The 15,606-nt window shown below is 44.2% G+C and overlaps 1 protein-coding gene across 2 annotated transcripts in view; it reads right to left on the reverse strand.

The window, feature by feature from the left end:
• GATB (glutamyl-tRNA amidotransferase subunit B) overlaps positions 1 to 15,606 on the reverse strand; it is a 75,665-nt gene that overhangs the window by 13,357 nt on the left and 46,702 nt on the right. For both annotated transcript variants that reach the window (XR_009221550.1, XM_058550192.1), the window contains exon 10: positions 4,276 to 4,409. Coding sequence is in view for 1 of the 2 variants with exons in the window: in XM_058550192.1 (XP_058406175.1) it covers positions 4,276 to 4,409 (134 nt within the window). In the remaining variant the exon portion in view is untranslated. The remainder of the gene's footprint in view (positions 1 to 4,275; positions 4,410 to 15,606) is intronic.

Raw genomic sequence — 15,606 nt, forward strand, 5'->3', positions numbered from 1 at the left:
TTTATTTAAGAGATAACAACCAGTCTTAGCTCACAACCAGTCTTAGCTCACAGGCTGTATAAAAACAACCGCAGGCCCACATGCCATAGTTTGCCCATTCTTGTTTTAAACCAAGCTTACCTTTTCCACCAACTAGCTCCTCTGCCATTCTACCCCACACATTTTTGTCTCAGCTGATGATACCACCATGCTTCTAGTCACCTGGGGCAAATCAGCATGTTGCCCTTTGCTTTATTCATTGCTTACTCCCCATAAATCTAGTCCATATCACCAAATCCTAGTGATCCTTCAAAACATTAATTATAGCTATCTCTTCCTCTGCAGTCCCAATACCACCATGTCTGACATGGCTGTGACTACGGACACAACCCCTGCAGCCCCATTCTTGGACGCTATCCCACATCCCACACCACTGGACTAATCTTCCTGTCAGCACCAGTCCCTTCTCGCCTCAAAGGCCTTCCCTGGTTTCCTAGAGCCTCAGGAACTGCTGCCAGAGCCGACCTGGAAGTTCGGGGTCCTCAACTGGACTGGACAACTGGACACCTGCACCTGCCTGATTTTACCATGAAATGCTTAGTCAGGGAATCTGTAATTCCCACTTTCTCAACTAAATCAAACCTGTCATTAATAGTAATTTAGAATGAGTTATTAACAAAAAAATGACTTTCAAAGCAATATGCTCAAAATAATTAAAAAGCCAAGTTCAAAAAGAGCTTTTCTGGTCGGACCCTTTAAACACCAGTCTTCTGAGAGGTCTTTAAACATGAATGCTAATTTGCAAAATTAGTTCCTGCCAACTTGATCTCTAGAGTGTTCCCTGTCTGGTGTCATCACAAAACTATTGCTAGCTTTGCAGCCAGTGCTGTTCTAAGCTTTCGAAACATTAGCCCTAGTGGATGAGGTTGTTCATTAATTAATATTTGCTCCAAGGTGAGGCTGGTAAATCCGGTCCAGCTAAAAGTTCTTTGAACTGTGTAGGAAGAAAGCTGCTACAGCTTGGTTTTGGCTTCTCAGTTCTTGCTCTACATAAATTGTAAAACAGAGCTGTTGCTTAGCTTCCTCTTTACCTGATTTTGGAACAACCAAGTATACTTTTACTTAGAATTGGGTACCCTTAAAACTCTAGTGCTTATGAATTGTTTGGGTAAATACTTCGGGGGGCCAAGGGGGTGATCCAAGGTCACTCAACAAGGGAATTTATCAACCTCAGCTCCTTTAGAAGCTCCCAAAATGGTTGTTAGGCAACCCCCTAATTTCACAGATCAACATATACAGAAACTGATCTGAAAGGGGACTTGGTTTCCAGTCTCAGCAGCTGTGCAACCTGAGGTACGTCACCTAACCTCTTACGTCTGCTAAATGAAAGAGCTGAACCAGAAGATATCTAAGGTCTCCACCAAGAATACAATTCAGTGACTCTAGGAATCATAGCTAACAATATGGAAAACCATAAATCTAAAGCTAAGATTTATATTTCCTCCAAAAGCTCAAACCACACCTTCTTGGAGCCTTCCTGGCTTCTTCTGGCTAACGTTATCTCCCTCCTCGCTGCTCTGTGTATAGTTCTAAAACAGGAAGCACCCATTCTGCCTTGAATTAAAATATTGATGCACAAGTCTAGTTCTCCCCAGGAGACTGAGAGCTTCCTGAGGGCTGGGACAGGGTCCTGTGCCTCTCTCCATGCGCACCGCACAGAGTGGTGCTCACACCTATTTACTAGACTCATGGCTGGATTCCTCTGTGACTTTCCACACCCCCCATATTCTGGCTCTGCTCTGATTATACAGTCAACTGTACTTTTCTGCCGTTTTCCACCCTCTGCTCCTACCAGCTCTGCTCCTTCCGGTCCCCAAACCTGCCAATTCTTAGCCACTCCCACGTCTTGGCTCCCCACAGGCGTTGTCCAGCCCTCTCCCTCACCAAATCCTATCCATCCTTTAAGGCTTTGGGACAGCTGTATCTCCTCCATAAACTCTTCCAGATGGCTCCAGCCTTCACTGAATGGCCACAAAATTTTCAGTGTAAAGAGTGGAGTTTCTGAATAGAGAGGTCAAACCTGAGAGGACAAGAATGAAAGACCAAAAGGCAACAGATGCCATAGGGGTTCAGGAGACTGAGGGTGGCTGTTGTTTTGGTACTTAATACACCAACATGGCAAAGAGAAGGAAGCCAACACTGAGAGCCCGCTATGTGCCAGGCACTGTGCATTTTCCTCTCAAAAACTCTTGGAGGCTGGTACCGTCATTTTCACTTTATAGTGAAGAAACTGAGGGTCAGAGACGGGAATCCATCTAAGGTCACTGCTGGTAAGTAGCCAAGTAAGGAAGGGAACTGAGCCCATGAATTTAATTAAACCCCACAGTAATACATGCATACATACACTGCGAGCAAGAGGCTGAACGTGAACTTGGCACTGTATAGAGTTGACTTCGAACTAATAACTTTTTGGAATCGTATATCAATATATGCCTGTCTTCTCCATTCCACTTCTCCATGGCCATGGGATGTTGCTGAGACAATGACACACCCCTGAGACTGGGACCTTGCTGGGGCCCTGCCATCTGCCTACATGTCCCTAATGAACTCTCTCCTCCACTCCCCACATTTAAACCTGCTGCTCATTCTTTACTTCCTGAAACTTTCCTTTTCTTTGGCTTCTGTGACACCAACTCTCCTGCTTTTCCTCCTCCTGGTTTTCTCTGCCCATGCTTCTCACTTAAATTCTAGAGAGTCTCAGGTTCCTTCATCAGCCATCTTATCATGCTGGATCCTCCCTGACAGTTCTCATCTGCTCTAACAACTTCAAGTACCATCTATATGTTGCTAAGTCCATGTTCCACTTATACTGACTATGTGCTTGCATTCCCAAAAGTGTCACGCTCAGGCTCACCTTAAGATTTTTACACATGCTGTTCCCTATGCCTGGAACACTTTATCCCTTGGACTTCGACTGACTAATCCTATTCATCCCTCACTCAGGTCTTAGCTTAGCCATTATCTTCCTCTTCTCAGAGCACCAAACTCACTGCTTTGGAATCACCAGCTTCTAGACTGTCAGCTCTGAGAGCACGGACTACGTCTGTCATGTTGACTGGTCTTTCTCATGCTTAGCACAGAGCAGAGTCTAAATAAACATGTGCTACATAATGAACAGATGAGAACTCTCAGATTCACACCTCCCAGATATCTCTTGTCAGCTGTAGATCCGTATATCTGACTGCCTAATGGGTATCCCCATGAAATGGATGTCTGTCTTATAGGCAGCTCAAACTCAGCATGTCCAAAAAGGAACATGGCATACTCCCCTACCCCGTCCCTCTCAACTTATTCCTCTTCCTCTACCTCCCACTAGATTGAAAAGTACTGCCCTCCATTTGACTCCATTGCCCAAGCAGGAAATCTGGAAGTCGCGCTGATGTGAGAGAATTGCTCTCACCTCGGTCCGCCTCACTTCAGCCCTGCTATGGCCACCTCAGCTCAGGCCCAGGCATTTCTCATTGGCACTCCTGTAAGAGGTTCCCAATTGGGCTTCCTGCCTCTAGTCTGTTGTTCCATCCCATTCCCCCAAAGTGAAAACTGGAGTGAGCCTGTCATCTCTGGCTTCCAAGAGCTGTTGACAAAGGCATACCAAGTCCTCCAGGTGGCCTCTGCCCGTCTCGGCGGCTTTCCCCCTACCTTTCCAGCCTGCCTGCCTGCCTGAGCACCCTGGAGTTTCTGGGTTTCCTGAGCCTATGTGCCTGCTTGTCTCTGAGTGTTGCAGGATCGCTTCCTTTGTCTGGAATGCCCTCGCCCCTCCCACCACTTGGCAACTCGCACTAGCTCTTCAGGGCTTGGTTTCTGAGGGAACCTAGTTCTTCCCTTCTGAGAGAAATCTCGGTTGACTTCCTCGGTCTCAGTTCAGGGCCCCCTTTTGTGCGTTCACAGCACCCCATGCATGCTTGCAGCACAACAGGATCATACTGAGGTGACTGTTTTCTCACAGGTCTGTATCTCCCGCAAGCTTGTAAACTCCTTGTCTTATTCCTCCTCAGGCCCCCAGCCCCAGCACAGTACAAAGAACAGCACGGACAGTCAGAGATTTGAACACATAAATGACCTTTCAGAGGTGGTGGAGGACAGCTTTAGAATTTGGAATTCACAGAGGATGTTTGTGTCTTCTCAGGAGATCCTGAGGGGGAACAAGGAGAGCAAAACACTGGCCCTTCTCTATTTCAGCTGCTTCTGGGCACAGAGTTCATCATAAGGAAGAAAGAAATCCCCAGATCCACTCACCTCTCACTGACAGCAAGGTTCTGTTGCTTTAAAAAACCCAGAAAAGTGTTGAGGACCCAACTAGTCACTTTTTTTGGCTCTGCCCTAGTTTCTTTTATCACATTTTGGAAGAACTCCAGTAGGCCAACTTCATTCTGTAAAGAAAAAAAAATTATATAAAGCCTCCAAAAAATTGGAAGATCAGCATTCTGCAAGATTAGCAAGGCAAATGTGAAACTGTCACCCTTTGTCTCCTCTGAGACATCTACTCATGCTTTCCTAAACATGGAGATGTCACCAGAAAATTCTGATCACTTTCAGTAAACAGCAAGTATTCTACTTCTTCTACTACTGTCACTGTGCATGCATAGAGCATTTCTCAAAGGAATGAACATATTTCAGAGAGCCCTGACTTGTGGACCAGAGGATGACGAAATTCACCACCCCCCAAACTTGCCTGCCCTCTGAGCGTCAGCCTTGTGTACCCTACAACCTTCATCCTTGAGCTGCATTCTGTATCCTCAGGCCCACGATGCTGGCCTGAGTTGACTGTCCTGTCGCTTTCCTGTCCTCTGCTGGAAGTCCTAGTGATTGCTAAAATAAGAAGGTAAGAAAAGAAGCAAATCAAGAAGGAACAAACAGAATATTCTACCTCTGAACACCAAAAGTGGACTATAACTGTGTTCATCTTCACGTCATCCCAAGAGGTGACAAAAATGGTTTTCAAAATGAGGAAGAACATGGGCACATGTGACCCACTTAGACCACATAACCCAGGGAGGGAACAGCACCTTCCAGTCTGAGCCAAGCGAGGCACAGCTGACCGGCCTCTCATTTTGCTTTGTGAACACAATCAGCCAAGTTGGCTCATCAAGGAGACTTACTTGAGGACGATTCCATGGTTTCTCCCCCTCTGGATTGTCAGCCCTGTGAATCAGGGGCCATGCCGTCCTGTTCACTCCATAACTAGAGCTAAGTCAGTGCTGGGCCACGACACTGCTTGGTAAGTATCAGCGGATGGAATCAATGTCTCCTATCTCTACAGGTTTTTTTTTTAAAAAGTCCCATGTGAATGCTCATTCTTTATCATACCACGTTCACCTCTGCCACAATTATGCATAAGAGTAACCCCAAGGCACTTACCAAGTTATACACTATGGCTAACTGCCAGCTCAGATCGATTTGGCAGAACACAGAAATCTGGCTAAGTCCATCCCTTGTTTTCCAGTAAGAAATAGAAAAACATGTTCCACTCACGTAGGGGCAGCTGAAGTTTCCAAAGGCAGAGGAGACACATTTTAAGTAGCAGATTTCCCCTACCTGCTCAAATTTAAATCAAACCATGCTTTCCTTGAAATACTGCTTTTTAACTTTATACTGCAGGTAAGGCTCACATCCTTGAAGAGAACCTTCATTAACTACAAGAACTTTCTGGAAAAATAAGATACTGAGAGGAAGCTTGACATACTAACAAAAGTGCTCTGAAAGTTTGGCTATTGTAGATGCTGTAACATACACACAGGCAAACAGTTGCTCAAGTAGAAATTCCATAATAAAAAAAAAAATCTACATGCCCTTTGTAACAGATAAATTCTCTGGTGACAAACCTACTGAATAATCCCATAATCATCTCTTGAATCTCTTTTCAAGCCAACGCTATTATTCTGCTCATGCTAAACCAGGGCAAAGGTCACCTCAGCAGCCAAAGCTTGACTACAGATAAAGGCAAATCCAGGCAGCACGAAGAGAGAGCTCTGCTTAACTTACGGAAAAGTATTCAAACTTCCACAATGGTACACAAACCACTGGGGAAGTAGAAAACTGCTATCCGGCCCAAATCAGACGTGCAGAATTCCCTTTGTTCTAACCAGACAGGCTGGCCCGCTGGTGAAAAGAGCTGTCAGGAGAACTCTTTGCTTTGCCAAGGAAAGGTTTTTCTAAATCCACCTAGAAATATTGCACTTGAACTCCCAGGCTTGGCTGAGTTGCTGGGACGTGATGAATATCTATTCCTCTACCCTTGGGTGGTTTTTTTATTGGATGGATAACACGGCAAGTCAGATTTCTGTTTGTCTTTTCGTGTCAGTGCTGTGATGAAGCCTCTCTGAGCTGGAACTGTGCTTCACTAGGGGATACATGGTTTCAGTACCCCATCTGAAGTGGACATGAAAACCCGCAGTTGTGACAGGGTGAGCTACAGGCAGCAGGGCTGAAGGAGGCTGAGCTGCTGCTGCCCAGAGAATGATGGATCAATAAAGAGTCACACATGGGCTGCCTGCTCTGGCTCTTCAGCTCAGAAGCCCGTTTTTCAGAAAAAAACACATAGCATTCTAGGTAGGGTCTTAATTTTTCTATGAGATTGGCAAATGCTAATAAGATTGGCGCAAATCTCAGAAGTCTCTGGTGAACGTGGCGGTGCAACCATCTGGTTTTTCCAGGAAAACAGTGGGCCAGTAATTCCCTTACATAAAAACCCTATTAGGAGCAACGGAGAAAGGCCACTGCTTTAGGGGACCCTTAATGTCCTTCTCAGAGGTAACAAGCAAGCATTTGATTCAGCACTAATCTATGACAGAGCTGAAACTTCAGCTACACCAAGTGTCAAGTCTCCCGGCCAATTGTAACTCTACTTGTTCCTTCAGAGATGGCTAACGCAGCAGGGACAAGTGGTCCTGCCTTTGTATAATACCAGATCGTCTTACAGCTCCACGACAGGGAAAAGCATCTTTTTCACATTTTAATCAAATTTCCCAAAGCATTCAATTAGACCCAGAGCCGATGCCAGGTCAGCCTCTTGGACACTAACAGGAACCCTCCATTGCTAATGGATCTGTCAGTTGGTTGATGCTGGTGTGAGGCAAGACAGAGGATCGTCTCACCTTCACCCCCTGCTCTGGGAAGGAATCCCGATTTACCCCTGCATCGGGCCCTGGAAGAGATGTGCTCCAAAGTCATCTTTCGCGTTCTACCTTCAGAGATGATAAAACATCAGAAGACTATCCAGTTGGACTAGGATGAAGGCTGATTTCTCAACTGCCATTCTTGTTCTGTCTAAGTCACACACCCTGTGAAGCTGATGATAGGGCAGAAATGGGGCTGGACTATATTTAGAAGTAGAGTGAAACCTGATAGAGACAGCTGCCCAGGGGCAGACTCAGAGAAGAAAGAGCCCACAAAGCACAAGTTGAGGAACAGCTGGTCACGTGGCAGGGAGTGCCCTGGCAGCTCCAGGGACCCTAGATTAGCAGTCCTGGGCTAGCTCTCGAGTTCAAGTGTATTTCCTGGATACCAGCTAGACATGGAGATCAGCAGCCAGTCCTGTGGGGAGCTGCATATGGCAGCTGCTGAAAATGATATTAATGATAATAGTTTTAACAGCAACAATAATAAGTGCCACATGCTGTTCTAAGTGTTTTCTCTACATTAACTCATTTAATTTCAACAACGACCCTATGAGCTAGGCACTAGTAGAACTCTCTTTTACAGATGAGGAGACTGAGCACTAACTTGCTTGAGGTCACACAGTAAGAAAGCAGTAGAGCTGGGATTTGAACCTCTGCAGTCTGCTCTCTTAACCTCCGTGTTACGCTGCCTCTGATGAAGGAATGTCACATCCCTCCCTTCCTGGGGGCTGAATCTGAGCACCTACTAGTGCCAGGCATAATATGAAGCAACCAGCACATCAAAAGAAAGCACTTTCACACCACTTCCATTATTTTATTTGAGAGCTGCGGCTGTTCAAAGGTTCTTATATTAAAAATGTTGCACCTAGACCATGTGGCATTCTCAACTGTGACATGACACACATCTGTTCCCAGATCAGGAGGAAGAAAGTGACACACCCCCTGACCTATGGCATACAGGGCTTCCAGGGGATGGGAGGGTGGCCGGAGCTACCCTTGGGCCTCTCTTCTGCACCTCCTCCACACCCACTCCTCAGAGAAGTTACAGTGAGCATACCCAAACCAAGACACTGCCCAATTCTGAAGTACCTTCTGACATTACAAAATAAATCCTGTTATCACTCATACAGTTTTGGAATTAAGTAAGGTATTGTACCATATGCTAACTCCTCTACCACGGGTAACTCATGCAGGAGTTTGTACCTAACTGGGCAGGTCATGCCAGTGGTGGGAGTGGCTGACAGTAAAGGGGACCCTGCATCTGAGGACTGAACAACAGCTGCTGCAACTGGGCAAGGCTCTCACGTGTCATGATGAGTCATTCTGTGGAAGTACCAACTGGAATTGCATCCACCCGCTGTGTGGTAGGGATGCCGAGGTGAGCAGCCACTGAGCCTTTCTGCAGACATTGTAAGAGGGCCTAGAATCTGCATACCCATGGGGGCTCTGTTGTTCTCTCACGATTCCTGTGAATTTGGTCATTCTTACAAAGTAAGAAAAACAGAACACAGACCCAACAACTTTGTGAAAAGTGGCCCTGAAAATAATACCAAATGCTAGTGTTGGAATGGAAATTCGGTAAGGAGGCCCTGAGACAGTGGTGGTTCTAGGGCAGAAAGCAGAGGTTATGGTTAGATTAAGGACTGGAACATTCAGTGGGGTGGTGGCTTGGATCTATGATGTGAAGGAATCCTCCCTCTGCTTTTCATGGAAACAAGAAGTGGTGGTGGGAATCTTTCAGCAAGTGAGCAAAAAAACCCGACTCATCCAGAGAAGTCTTCAAGGGAAAAACACAAGGTAGTTAATTGGTGGTGTGAGGCTGGCATTGGAAACGTGACTCTCCACTTGAGTACGTCAGGAGGAAGCCAGAATCCTGAACCACTGCTGCCACTTTCAAGACTACAGCACTCTGAAGAAGCCCCGAAATTGACTCAGAAACACCAAGGGTATGCTCTCTAGTCTGTCTCAAGGAATACACAACTAGAGAGGTCTACAGTCCTATTTTGGTCCCCACAATTTTCACCTCTGGGTCATGTTCCCAGCAGGGCTTGAAAGCCCCTAAAATCTGAGCCAAACTCTGGTCCCAACAATGTCACTTGTGCTCTGTTCCCAGCAAAGCCAGGAAGTATATGCATCTGAGTTCAACTCAGGATACCAGCTCCATTCAGTGAGGGTTCTCACCTATAGTTGGCTTAGACTACTGTGAAAATGAGTTTACATTCTCTGAGATGCATTAATCCAGGAAAGATACTGAGGGAAACCAATTTGGGCATAAGACTTTCCCTTGGATAATCAAAATCCAAATAATACAGGTAATGAAAGCTGACAGCAGACAGGCATAATTAGAAGACTCCATCTGCAAGAATGGGACACAAAAAGTATGCTGTCAAGAAATCAGTTTTGATTATAATCACATTTCCATGTGCCTAAAGCCACTGTTGTCAAATGGTCCCAACATGCAGGGAACCTGTGTTACTTAACAGCAGCTTTCTGTTAATTGTCCCAAAAAGGAAACCATCCCACAAACAGGAAATCAGGCTTCGGGATGGATTAGGGACAGATCCCCTGTGTGTTCCCCAGGCTGGGCACTCAGGACGTCACTCCTCTGCATGTTTGCCTCAAAGGGCAGGTCCCGAGGGGTCAGAGGGCTCTGAGGCCAGAGGATTCTCATCTCTGAAAGCCCCTCAACACTTATATCTGAAATAAATGAACTGTTGGTTTCGCAGGAGTAAAGTTAGAAGATGCATCCTTTTATTCAACTTTACCGGAACAAAATATTGGTTATTTTTCCAGTGCATAGACTAACTGTAACAGCACTCTTAAGCTGGCAAGCACTGGGTGCCATTTTATAAAATGAAAAATAAAATCAATTTTGAAAATCGCATGGAGCTGAAATATGGTGAGCAACAACGCTGACCAAATAGATTTCCCTTCAGCGGTAGTTAGAAGGTGAGTACTCTGCTCCTCAGTAATGTGGGCAGTCTAAAACCCGTCAATATGGTTTCAGACGCTTTTTAAAACTACTAGCTTTAAAGGAGTTACCTATTGGATATACAGATATTCATCATGGGAAATTATTTTATAGTCAATTCATCCAGAAAGAAAACCAGGCCATTTCAAGCTTACTAGAGACACAAAGAAAAGCTCTTAGAAAACAATCCATTTACCAACCAACCATAGTCATGATATCTTTTTTGTTTCTTTGTCCCTTGGAGACACCTTAACCTTTTCCATGATGTCAGAAACAAAGCATTATGACTTTAAATGGGGAATAACCAGCTGGCGAAAATTGAGTTGTTCAAATAAGACTACACTTCTTGAGGCTGCATACCAAGACAGACACACATGGCAGCACAAGTCACTGATATGGAAGTCACAATCACATTTTCCTACAGTCTCACTGGGGCCATGCTGGATTTTTCTTAAACTTCTGCCTGCGTGGCTCTTAACGTGTTAACAGCTGTTTGGTGCCAGTGTTCTCCCTAGCAGCATATTCTTGGGAGTCTGATCGGCCATACTGAGATGTTTTTAGATTCAGTGAAGATTCTGCTATGTCTATCATCTTCAGAGTAAGTGAATCATTCCGCTCCTCTTTCATCCGGGGAGGGTAACAGCTCCAGTCACCTTTGCAGAGCCCTCCCAGCAACTAAGTGTCAGAGGTGAGATCTGGAATCAAGAGCGTCAGTCTCTTAGTCAGTGTTTTATTTATTTATTTATTTTTTGGTGAGGAAGATTAGCCCTGAGCTAACATCTGATGCCAATCCTCCTCTTTTTGCTGAGGAAGATTGGCCCTGGGCTAACATCTGTGCCCATCTTCCTCTATTTTATATGTGGGACGCCTGCCACAGCATGGCTTGACAAGCAGTGCATAGGTCCATGCCCGGGATTTGAACCTGCGAACCCTGGGCTGCCGAAGCAGAGCGCACTAACTTAACCAGTTCTTAACTATGCCACCAGGCCGGCCCCTCTTACTGAGTGTTTTAACCCATCACCCTGTAGGGCTACTCAGGAGAGTTAAAAGCAACATGCAAAAGATAAAGCTCTTCTATTTGACAGCAGCACAGGGCATTGTGGAGAGGGCAGCAGGCCCCGAAGAAATACTAAATTGGGGATGCTATACCATTCCTCTACTGAAATCTCCCATGACAGATGAGATTGAAATATTTCTGTCTATTGACTTCAGACACAGCAGTCACCCTGTGAGCTCACACCCCTTCCTTACCAAGTGTCTACCATGTGCTGACTGCATGACAGGAGGCACCAGGCAAAATCATCCCACAAAACCCACAAACCCACACCCTCCGCCTTATGTGGAGACTCTTCTCACTGATTCAGTCAGAAGGACCCAAAGTACCTAAGGCAGAAAGTTTAAGAAACAAAATAAATAAAGCTGCAGAAGGGAGCTTACATTTCCTTTCTCTGACTTAAATTTTCTACTTGGAAAATGAACATAATTTCTGCTTTTCATTGGAGTTGACTGATTTTCACTAAATTTAGTAGACAGCATTTTATGTTTATTTATAGAGCAGTCTGGCATCTTAAAAACCAAGAGCAATGGTCAAAAGTTTTAAATGAACTAGTGTTCTATGACTGTGCTTCATGAAGCATTAGTGGGACTATATAAAGCATTAATACTAACAAAAGTAAAAGTTCTATTTTCTCTATCAAGTGATCCAAAACAGCCATGAACTTGAAACATTATTCCTATCTGGCATTGTGGCACATTATATGTGCAGGTAGGTAGCAGAGATTAGAAACGAAGAGCCCGGGCCTGGTTTGAACCTGGCTCGTGGAAGTTAGCTAACGTCTATGCTCAACCACAGAGGTTGTTTCCTCACCTGTAAAACAGGGAGAGCAACAATACCTATCGCAGAGGGCTGTTGTAACAACACACTAAAAAGGGTCCCCTGTAAACTGCAGAATATGCTGTTGGCGAGCAGCCTTTCTCGTGTGCTGCTTATGAAAAAGATTACAATTCATCTGCATTCCCTGCATCAGGGAAGGCAGAGTTTAGAAAGAGATGCCCCCACAGACATCACCCTGGGATTATTTGCTAAGAAAAATGCACATGCATATAGTCTTGATCATTCTAATAACTACTCTAGGATATACTGACTCAGAGAAAGACTTGCTATGCTATTAGAATCTCTTGTTTTTCAGAATACTAATACCTGGATCTCAGCTTCCATATTTCTATTCCTGAATCCTTACAAATGAGGTCAGAAATCAAGGCAATTTGACACAAGGTAGGGACGCAAGGTCAGTGAAATAGGTTGAAGTTTCAGGTGGGGCAAGACACTTTTTATGTGGCAAGAGGAAAAAATAGTAATACAGGTTTTCTGCTGGGAGGGCATTATCAGAAGGGTTTAAGAGAGAAAATCAGAATATAGATTTGATTTAATGTCCTAATGAAACCAGTTCGGAAAACAAGAGTCAGAGAGACCAAGTGACTTGCATCTGGTCACAGTACATTGAAGCGGCCATCCAGGTCTCCGCACCCAGAGTTCAAAGACACAGGGATCAGTCCATGATTTGCTGGACCGTCACAAGCATGGTTTACGTATCTGATCTTTGGAAACAGGGATGCTTTTATTAGGAACACTTCTCCCAGGATTCTCACGAGTACTGTAATGGTATCCCATGCACTCACTCATGCGTCCATCCATTCACTGAACAAATATTCACTGAGTGCCTACTATGTGCCAGAGATTGTGGTAGATGCTAAGATATAACATAGAGTTAAGCCATAATATTGGAGTCCTGCAAATATCAAGGATAAATTAACAATAGATAATTCAGTGCTTACTGCACAATAAAATGAAAAGATAAATTAAAGACTAGAGCCAAAATCTGAAGTTTTTATTATTTGTGGGTAAGGCATGTGTGTGGGGGTGGGTACGTGCTTAACGCTTAATTTAATAAGCAATCCAAAGGCAGGGAGCACGGAGCTGAAGCTCTGCAAAGCGCACCTCCACCACTGCTATTTATTTAATGAATACTCCTGGGCACTCTTTAAATTGAAAGATGGTTCATTAGATTTGCGCATCTGCCCTTCTCAGCAATCTGTTGTTTTTGATGAAGGCAGGAAAAAACAAGAACATATCCTTTTCGGGCATGAGTATCTCAGCTTCCAATGATTACAAAGTCATAAAGAGCTCAGGATGCCTAATTTCAGAAAAACAATCTATCTGAATCATTCTCTTTCCATTCCTATCGAGTTCTCTTCTCACTCGTCTTGGAAATTTCAAGTACTAGCCCTTTAAAAAAACTAATCACCTAATACATTATCTGCAAGCCATAAAAATAAGCATATTTTTAAGACATCAAAAACTAAGTCCCTTCAAAACTGGCTCAAAAATCATCTCCTCCTTGAATGTTTCCCCTTCTGTCCCAATCAAGTTCATCATCACCTCCTCTGGGCTCCATCCTACATTACAGATCTATCTATTGCAATTTGCCCTGGGGGCGGGTTAGCTCTACTGTCAGGTGTGTATATATACAAACTCTCAGGAAGCAAAGAAAACATCTTTTTTAAAAAAAATCTTTGTCCCTATCTCAGTACCTGCTATATAGGAGATACCAATAAAAGTGCTGAGCTGAATATATCAAAGGCAAGTTTCCCTACAGAGGGCCTTAAACTATGAAAACATATAGACTCACTCCTTTGCCATCCCACAGCAGACATTTATTCAAGGCCTCCTGGGTTTTGGTACTGGAAGGACGCATGAGTGGAGCCTGGGACACAAATGTGTCTGCCCTCAGACAACTTACTCTCAGCGAAGGGAGGCAGACGCTCCCCCCATCACACGCTCATCAGAGGTGGTGTGACAATCCTACAGAGATGCTCTCTGAAGGGAGCATATATTTTCAGACAGTGCCTTGGAGAGAAACAGCCACATTCTTGAGAGGAGATTCTGAAAGGTCTTTCACTTCTCTTACGAAGAAAGGTGATATATAAAAAGAATTTATAACATTATATTTAGTGGATTCTTCTTGGAAATCACAGTCTTGAGCACAGAAATGGCCAAGAAACCTGGGTTCAACACTCACGACCTCCAAGGGTTGCCTTTGTCCACCTAGCAGAAGGCCAAATGGAGAGAGGGAACTGACATCTTCGAGGCTGGGTAGCCCCCATCCCTGTCCTCCTCTCCCCTATATAATTTGGCAAATATGTTATAAAATGCACGACTGGAATTTAGCATTTAGTATTTAGTCTGGAATTTATTTCAAGTGGGCTAGAAATTCAAGTGATCAAGATGGCAGAGAAGCTGTATAAGAATAAAACTCAGTTTGGTTAAATCAATCTAGGAAAAATACATGAGTTGTAAGAGGCTTCAGGTTAAAAGGTATTCTGTATGAGATGCTGACCAACTGATTGCTACAAAGATTTGGCATTAAGCACTGCTGATTTGCTAAGCTGCGCTGAGTAATAGAGAGTGAGAGGATGAAACAATCCTTGCCTTCAAGGCACTGGATAAGATACACCAATAAGTAATTAAAATATAGCCATATAATCGCCACAGAGGTATAAATAAGATACAACTGCAGTCCATAGGAGACAGTGATCAACTCTGCTTAACATATGAGAAAATAACTGTTCACGCCTAATCATTATTGGTAATAAAAGAGGAGTTTTCCTGTGAGACTCTCTGGATACTTCTCAAATTAGCTAATTTGTAGATGATAAAGAGAAAAATCATTCAACAAACATCTGATTGCCTACCTTGTACCAGAAATGGCTGAGCTGCTGTTACTGAAGTATATAAATATACATACAAATATGTATATCCTAACATCCCTCTATATTTATTATCAGTCAATTAAAATGCAAAAATTCAGAGATTCCATAGATTCTGCTGCTCCAAAAGATGAGTGTGGCATATGCCTAGTCTCTGAAAGATGCAACAGCAAACTTTCCACTCCTGCCTAACAGACAAGCAGAAGACAACTGTGACAAAATGCTACACTCACTGAGGCCGTCCTGCTTTAACACTGCCATGACAGAGAAAACTGCAAAGCCCCAAGCAGCTTTGAAAAGGCTGGAAAATCCCTAAGCAGACCTCATTGGTGTCAGAGTCTCTAATGGCCTCCTTAGAGGCATCCTCAAGCCTCAAAGGACTGATACTTTTAGTCAGAGATTTCAGCATTTCATGTGGAATAAATGTTTTCTTCTACAATTGGTAAAACAACTGTCTGGCTTTTGAGACTCTAACTTCCTGCCAGAGCCCGTCATGGTTCAATACTGCTAGACATCCAGAAACCCTACCCATTGATTTTCTTCTGTCCCGCAGAAACATGGGAACACACTCATCCACAACATTTGGACTGTTTTTAAGAAGCCTCCATGGCTGCTGTGAGCAGCTGTTTGTTTCTACACAGAAAAAATGACTGACACGAGAAGCTGCTTCATCTTCTGGTTCTACAAGGAGCATTTACCATACAGGGTAGC

This window comes from Diceros bicornis, chromosome 11 (genome assembly GCF_020826845.1).
Source record: "Diceros bicornis minor isolate mBicDic1 chromosome 11, mDicBic1.mat.cur, whole genome shotgun sequence".
Taxonomy (NCBI): Eukaryota; Metazoa; Chordata; class Mammalia; order Perissodactyla; family Rhinocerotidae; genus Diceros; species Diceros bicornis.